Source organism: Belonocnema kinseyi, chromosome 10 (genome assembly GCF_010883055.1).
Source record: "Belonocnema kinseyi isolate 2016_QV_RU_SX_M_011 chromosome 10, B_treatae_v1, whole genome shotgun sequence".
Taxonomy (NCBI): Eukaryota; Metazoa; Arthropoda; class Insecta; order Hymenoptera; family Cynipidae; genus Belonocnema; species Belonocnema kinseyi.
In genome coordinates, this window is record NC_046666.1 from 37,143,884 (window position 1) to 37,152,939 (window position 9,056).

Consider the following 9,056-nt stretch of genomic DNA (forward strand, 5'->3'; position numbering starts at 1 on the left):
TCTAAAGGACTTAAAATATTTCAGGATGTTTTAAAAATATCCAAGAAATTAAAAAAAAACATTAAAAATCATTCACAGTTTTACAAAATTTTAGATTATGTTGGGATTTTACACCGGAAATGGCTATTTTTAATCAGAAACGCATACATTTTCATAGGCTAACACATTTTCCACAATTTACGTTTGTCGGTTTCCTAAGCCATTTTTTACCGAAAATTGAAATTCTAAACCTAATACATTAGATTTTAAAATATCATACTTTTTAAACGGTTTTAGTTCACCTTAGCGTTTTACATTAAAAATTGGTTAAATTTCAACAACTTAAATATATTTCAAAGACTTTTATATTTAGGGTTGTTTTTAAACTATCCAAGAAATTTTAAAGAGCTTTAAAAATTTTTAAGATACTTAAAAATATTCTAAGAAATTTTGAATAGATTTCAATATCTTGGAGGTATTCAAAAGGATCTTAAATATCAAAAGGTGTTTTTAAAATAGCCAAGAAATTTTAATTATGTTTACAGAACTTGAAGGCATTTTAAAGTATTTCAAATATTTTAGGGTATTTTTAATATTACCAAGAAATTTTAAAGAACATTACAAAGTCTTAAGATATTTCAAAAGATTTCAAATTATTTGAATTAATTTAGGTTATTCTAAAATATTCCAAGGAATTTTAAATAGATTTCAATGATTCGGGGGTATTCTAAAGGATTAAAAAAGTTTTAGGGTGTTTTTAAAACAACATAAAAAGGCTATAAATATTTCATGGAGTGTAGAAAATTCTAAAGGAATTTTAACTTAATTACGACAATTATAAGGGATATCCAATGTATTTGGCCGATTTAAAAATATTTTTTCAAATTCCAACGAATTTTAAAGAGCTTTAAGAAGTTTCAAAGTATTTGCAGATTTCAAAGGATTTGACATTTTTTAGGTAATATCAAAGTATTCCAAGGAGTTTCTAATTGATTTAAATAGCTTAAATGTATTCCAAAGGATTTTAGAGATCAAAGGGTATTTTTTAAATATCCAAAAAAATTTAAAGAAATTTGAAAATCTTCCAGATCATTCATGATATTTCAAAGTATTTCAAATCCTTCTTGAGGGATTCCAAAGGATTTTTCAGATTTAAAAGTATTTTTGAAAATTTCAAGGAATTTTAAAGAGGTTTGAAGAAGTTTCAAGGTATTTCAAAACATTTCAAAAAATTTGAAATATTTTAGGCATTCAAAAATATTTCAAGGAGTTTCTAATTTATTTCATAAACTTAAAAGTATTCCAAAAGAGTTTAAAGTTTGAGGGTATTTCTAAAACATCCAATGAATTTTAAAGATCTTTAAAAATCTTTAAGATATTCGAAGGAATTTTGAATATATTTAAATAACATAGGGGTATTTCAAAGGATTTTAAATATTTTGGGGTTCGTTTGAAATATCCAAAAAATTTTAAAGATCCGTAAAAATCTTTAAGGTATTTAAAAAATTTCCAAAGGATTTAAAAAAATACAGGGTATTCTTAAGCGTTGTACGCTGGCAACGATTATTTTTAATTAGAACTGCAGAAGATTTTAAAAAATCCAAGATTTTCCAAAATTTAAGTTATTGAGTTTTTTTTAGCAATTATGTACCAAAAATCGAAATTCTAAGCCAAAGTCGTTAGATTTTAAACGTTAATAATTTTTTAACAGTTTTATTGAACTCTAACGTTTTACATCAAAACTTTGTATTTTACGCATTTGAAACCAAAAATCATTATAATTTATAAAATATTCATAATCTTTAAAAAAATTATGTATTATGTATCTTGACGCAAATAGGTATTTTTAATGCAAACAAAATTATATTGCAACAAAGCCTTATCACTTTTAATAATGCTGAGTTATGATATCTCGTTACAACAAAATTTGTTATTTAAAAAAAGCATTATAATTTGAAAAGGAATAGAATGTTTGAACATTTTCGGGTTACATTAACATTTTTTTTACAGAAAATTGGTTAACAATTTACATTTTACATTTTTCCAAAGATTTTAGGGTTATGCTCGGCAGTTTCAAATGATATTTGTATTCTTAAACAAAAAATGAATAAAATAATGATTTTAGATCAAAATAATTAAATTTACCAGCTTTAAGAATTTTCGATTTTGTTAATTTTTTCGTCAGAAATTGAAATTATTGTTAAAAAATCATTTGATTTAAAAAAAATTCAATAACTTTTTAATAATTTTAGATCACGTTGAAATTTGCGCAGAAAATTAGCATTTTTAAATAAAAAACATTATAATTTGAACAAGCTTCAGAATCTTTGAACACATTTCAAAAATAGATTTTCATCAAAACCGAACAATTTTTAAGCAGTGGGGCTACATGGCCCCACTTTGGTTTTAAAATTTGTTTTTTCTCTCTCTATGATGAAGCAAAATCAAAAAATTATAGCGAAATACATTTTAGAAATCCGAAAATCCAAAATGGAAGTGTTTACAAAAAAATGTAAGTCGCCTTAATTTATTTTTGCAGAGAACTGTTCATTTTAGCTGAAGTACTTATTTATTTAAACTAAAAGATTTAGCTATCTATAGAAAATAAACAATATGAGATTAATTTGTTGAATAGAATTAATTTAATAAAAAATTGTGTTTTTCAGCTACTTTATCCTCCAATGAGAAACCTCTTTATACCAGTTTTCCTGAATTGCTGGCTGGCGAAACATTCGTTGGAAAATATGTTCGTAAGTATCAGTGAAATTGATAAATCAGATACATTTTGTTATTTTCATTCGAATTTAAAACTAAAACGTGCCAGAGTTGAAATGGATCTGTCAAAATTAATTTTCATATCACCGAACATTTTATTTTGTTTAATTAAATAATAAAAGATTGGAAGAAATTTCAATGAAGTATGATCAAGATAAAAATAAATTCTTTTTCTAATTTAAATTTAAATATTTTTTCTAATTTTTTTTTGCAGAACGATTTACACAGAGCAATGCAAAAGTCCCAGTCAGCTCTGAGTCAACAGCTAATGATTCTTAGCGCCACGTTACTGTGCCTTGTTTTTACGAGGTATGAAAAAACTTACTACTTTCCATAGATTTTACTCACAATTAAAATTCATCAAAACCAATTTTCATCAATCTTTAAATTTTTTTTCTCAAAAAACTTATTTTTTAATTTAAAATATCATTCGATCCTGATGAATCGTTAAAATCCGTTCATTGTTAAATGCATCTGATTTAAAATTATTAATTAGTTACATTTTCATAAAATTATTTTGCTAATAAAAAAACGAATTTTTAAAAAATAGTTTGATTTTCATTGGAAGAAATTAATTTGAGATTAAAATCATGAAGAAAAAAAACTCCTACGCAAGTACGGTTCAACTTTTAAACAAGTTGTTGAATTGAAAAAAGAGAAGTTCTCAGCGAAAAATTTAGTACATATTTCATATTTTAAGAAAACAAAAAAAAATTATTTTAATTTTGAATGAGAAACATTGAAACTCAAATGAAGTAAAAATAATATTTCAGCTAAAAATTTGCAAAAAAAAATAGATAAACACTTAACAAAAGCAGATTAATTATTCTTCAACCAAAATGAATTAAATTCCATGTAAAAATAATGGAATTTTAAATTCTAACCATGAAATTTCTACCGAAATAGATGAATTATCAACTAAATGAATTTCCAACCGAAAAGAGTAATTTTGGAAACAAGAAGTGTAACTTTGTACAAAAAAAAAGGAATTATTAACAAAATAAATAATTTTTTAAGCAAATAATTATATGCTCAACTAAAAATGATACATTTTTAATCAAATAATAAAATTTTAAACTTAAGAAGATAATATTTCAAATCGAAAATGAAATACTTATCTTTTTTTGTTAAATTTTACTTTTTAACTAAGAAAGTAAATTTCTGACAAAGTATTTACATTTTGAACGAAATATTCAATTGAACAAAAATGTAATAGTTGAATGTTCAGGGAATAAATTAATTTGAAAAAAATGAATTTCCCACAAAGAAGTTCAATTTCAAACCAAAAAGATGAATGTCCAAACAAGTAGTTACAATTTTAACTAACAAAGAAGAATTCTTAACGAAAAATAATTAATCATCTAACCAAAATTTGGTCTGCAGAATATTTGAAGACAGAAACAAAACTGATTAATTTTTTAACAAGAACTATTAAATTTCATATAAAAATAATGGGATTTTTAACCAAGGAGATAAAATTTCTACCAAAAGAGATGAATTTTCATTAACAATGATGAACCTTCAGTTGAAGAAATTACTTTTTAACCAAAAAAGCTAATGGCTAACAAAATAGTTAAATCTTGAAACAAAAAAATTAATTTTCAACAAAGGACTTTAACTTTCAAGTAGGGAAATCAATTTTTAACAAAATATTCAAATCTTCAACTGAAACATATACATTATTAAACAAATAAATTCTCTGTTAAAAAGATACATGTTTAACCGATTTTTTTTTAAACAAAATAGATCAATTTTCACCTACATGTTTAAACGAAAATCAGTTAAATTAAAAATCGACGAATTTTCAAAAAAAGGGGATTTTTTAACCGCCAATATCAGCTTTCACAAAAAATTGTAATTTTTAACAAAAAATAGTTTATCTGTAGATTTATCTATTTCCGACTGTCACTTCTAGTAGAAAATTCACCTTGTTGGCTTAGAAATGCAACTACTTTGTTGAAAAAATTTTTTTCCTTCGCTTGAAACTGCAAATCTTCGGTTCATAATTAATTTTTTTTATGCGGATTCAACTATTTGGTTGAAAATTCGTCTTTTTTCGTCAAAAAATCACTATTACGTCACTTTTTTATATGAATTTAATTGATTGAATTCAGTTGAAGATACATTATTTTATTTAAAAATTAATCTATTTAGTTGAAAGCTACACTATTTTGCTAAAAATTCACTTCAAATAGAATATTCATCTCCTTGGTTCAAAGTACAACTACTGTCTTACAAATTAATTTTTTTCCAGAGATTCATAACTTTAGTAGAAAACTGATCTCCTTGGTAGAGAATTGAACTACAGGATCTATTCCATAAGTAGTAGAAATGACTCTCTATAGTCCAGACGGAGCAATAGTGTCGCCTTCGAGTATTTGCGGGGTAAATATTGCGCAAGAAGTAAGCCCTTTTAGTTATATTGCAAGAAATATTAATGTCAACAATATTTTAATAAAAAAAAATTCTCTTAGAACTATTCTTGTTAATATTATAAGCAAATGCATTATTTTAGCACTTATCGACGGAAAAATTCGTTTTTTTCAATGCCAGTCCTTTTAATTGGGAACTTCATGATAATTTTAGCAACATCCATCACTATTTGATAAACTTTATTCACTTTTTTAACCAACTTAATAAACAAATGCATTATTCGGACATCTGTTGATAATTAGCTCATAAATTTAATTTTTTTTAAACAAATTTAATAAGCAACTGCATATTTGAGCATTTGTCGACGGAAAAACTAGTTTTTGTTGGCCAACACAAGAGGGTTTAAATACAAGGAATGATTGAAAAAAATTGATTTTTCCGTCGGCAAATGCCCTAATAATGCATTTGTTTATGAAAAATGTTTGAAAAGTCATAAAATTTATTAACAAATTATGAATTTTTCTGAATTTATCATAAAGTTCCTAATTTAAAAATTTTACATCGCAAAACCCGATTTTTTATGACGACAAATGCCTGAATAATGCATTTGTTTATTAGATTTGTTTATATTGTTATCAAAAATAGTCTTGAGAGATATTTTTTTGATTAAAATATTGTTTCCATTCAATATTCTTGCAGTATAGCTTAAAAAACGTTAAATTATTGAAAATTATAGAAAACACATTTTCAACAATTATTTTGTTTATAATTTTTTTTTATTATTGTATCATGATGAAATATCTTTATACAATGTAAATCTATTAAACGTCGGCGATTACAATAATTTTCCTATTATTGATGAGCACCGGAAACGTCAACTAGACAAAATTGCCATTTTTTCGTCATATTTATTTATCAAAAACCTGAATAAATAAATTAATAATGAGGCTCGACAACTTTCTTTAAAATTTTATCAGCTTTAAAAAAACATCTAAATCGGTCTAGATGTTTAGCCGGAATCGTATTTTGAACCAAAAAATGTACTTGTTCCCCACTGTGGTACGCCTGTTCAATCATGGCGAAAGTCTGGGTTGCAGACTTTCCAAGTGTAATACAAAAATGCACAGCTCAACACTACTCAAGCATGAAGTTCGTTTCGAGAGCGTGGCGAAAGTCTACAGAAAGGTTTGCTTTCGCGCAATATTTACTCCGCAAATACTCGGAGGTGACTGTTCGAGCATGCATATTACTCCGTCTGGTGTATAAAAAAGCAGTCCTACTACTTCCGGAACTTTAAGAAGGTGTCAGCACCCTACCGAAAGGGTCAACTCTCCCCTCAATATTTACTCCGCAAATGCTCGAAGGCGACTGTTTGAGCATGCATTTGGTTTCTAACATTCCCCGCCACTCATCTTGCGCTAAAAAAATTCTTTTTTGGGTTGAAAATTAATTTTTACATTCTCATTCCTGAGAATGTAATGTAATCGTCCAAATTTTCAATCGCTGGTTTTTAACGGATCTTTACGTTTCGGCACTCACAGAATCCGAAAACCATAAAATTTCATCGGTGTCTGTCTGTATGTATGGTTACCTGAATGCTGTAGCCACGCTTACTTTTGAAGGATTTGTCCAATCGAGTCCGCATTTGATACACTTCTGAAGATACCTAAAATAAAGGCTAAGTTCGTTAATCAGATATTTCGAACCAAAGTTTCTTATAGATAAGTGTAAGCCTTGCAAGTTTTCTAACAAAAATTTTTTATTTTGATGGAATTATATACTTTTAAAAAATGGAAAATTTTCAAAAAATAGAAAAAATTATTTTTTTTATAGATCCAAAAATTTCATTCAAAGTTTTCACCATATACCAAATATATTTCAAAACTATTCTACCTGAATTTTTCTATTAGCCCAAAATTCAATAAATTATAGCATTTTCAAAATTTTCAATTTTTTTTTAACTTATAAAAATTTTTGTCAATGTTTCTCATAGATGAATCAAAGACTTGTAAATTATCAACAAAAAAAATGTTTAATTTTCATGAAAATTGGAAAAGTTATATACTTTTCGAAAATTTTCAAAGAATAGAAAAAATTATTTTTTTCATAAATCCAAAACTTTTATTCAAAATTTTCACCAGATACCAAATATATTTCAAAACTATTCTACCCGAATTTCTCGATGAGCCCAAAATTTAATAAATTATAGAATTTTAAAAATTTTAATTTTTTTTTAACTTATAAAATTTTTTGTCACAGTTTCTTATATATGGGTAAAAGACTTGCAAACTACCCAATTAAAATTTCTAATTTTGATGAAAATTAGAAAACTTATATACTTTTCAAAAATTTTAAAATCTTCAAAAAATAGAAAAAATTATTTTTTTCATAGATCCAAAAATTTTTACTAGATACAAACTATATTTTCAAACTATTTTAGCCAAATTTTTCGATAAGCCCACATTTTTACATTCGCATCATTTATGATTGAGAAAGTATTAGAGTTGTCGGAAATTTGACATCACACTTTTTCAACGGATCTCCACGTTTCGAGACCCCCCTGAATCCGAAAATCAAGTTTTCACGATGGCGTCTGTCTGTCTCTCTGTCCGTCCGGCCGTCCGTCCGTGAACGCAATAACTCTTGAAAAAATGAACGAATCAAATTCATCTTTAGCACACTTTTTTTAGGTCCTAAAAGAAAGGACGAGTTCGTGAACCAGCCATTTTTGAAAAAAATTAAAAAAGTGAGCGCATTTTGAAAATTTTTTAGATAACTTTTTTTTTTAATTTGAAAATTCTATGTACGGATATTCATAGTATTAAATAGAACAAACAATTTATCCGCATGAATTCTCCGATAAAAAAAATTCTCAGAGTTATAGCATTTTCAAAATTTTTTTAATCAACCGAAAATCAAAATTTGAAGCCGAAAAACGCACGATATGAAAAAAAGTCAAGAGAAGAAAAACATTTCTTTTCGAAAGCACTACAGGATTATTATAACCAATTTTTGGATTTTCTTCAAAAATCGAAAATTCAAATTTTAATTGCACAAAAAATAATGGAAAATTAAAAAATCCATTTTGTGGAAAAAATAATGTAGAATACGAAAAAAGATGAATGAAGAGAAATGGTTATCCCAAAAACGATCTACAATTTCGTTGAGAATCACTTCTTGATAGGACGCGTACTTTTTGTTTTATTCGTGAAAAATAACGTTGAAAAAAATAAAATAAAAAAAATGTGTGGAAAAACAAAGAAAGTTACGAGAAAAAAAAATCCAAAAAAACCCGTTTACAAATGTCTGTGGGAAATCGAGCGCTCAGCGCGAGTGTCACAATGAGAATGTGTACCTCAAAGCCTACAGACCTATGAGAAACTTAATCTTTGACTATACTTAATTAAGCAAACAATTCAGAATATGAAGACGCATATAAATACTCCCATCTAAAAGAGATCTTTTTTGATAAAGTTTTTTTCAAGCATTCCAAATGCAAAGAATAAATATCCGAGCGCAAAGCGCGAGGTGTAATTATGTTCGAGCGCGAAGCGCGAGATTCAACCTTCGCGCGCTCCAGGTGCGCTCAAACTTGCGCGCGGGATTTCGCCGGGAGCGGGTGCTAATCTGAAAAATTGCACCCGCTTCCAGCGAAATCGCGGTAAAATTTCAGCCATAACCACGTCTCACAACCCTGACATAGGTGGTTACAGTCTGTAAAGGAATTAATACCACGATCCAGCAAAAGCCTCGTGGACCCTAAGAACACGGAGCGACCCAAGGACAACCGCCTTCTGCATTTTTCCCGCATGTGTTCTAGCATATTTTTGACACGCAGGCATGCTTTTTAGGCTATTAGCAAGTGAAAGCTTGGCACCTCCAAGAGCGCCGATGATAAGGACGATCAGTTTAACAGAATATTCCGGGTA

The 9,056-nt window shown here is 27.2% G+C and overlaps 1 protein-coding gene across 1 annotated transcript in view; it reads left to right on the plus strand.

Annotated features, from left to right (window-relative positions):
* LOC117181801 (potassium channel subfamily T member 2) overlaps window positions 1–9,056 on the plus strand; it is a 387,410-nt gene that overhangs the window by 232,069 nt on the left and 146,285 nt on the right. The window contains exons 6-7 of the mRNA XM_033374772.1: window positions 2,646–2,729; window positions 2,969–3,063. Coding sequence (XP_033230663.1) covers window positions 2,646–2,729; window positions 2,969–3,063 — 179 coding nt within the window. The remainder of the gene's footprint in view (window positions 1–2,645; window positions 2,730–2,968; window positions 3,064–9,056) is intronic.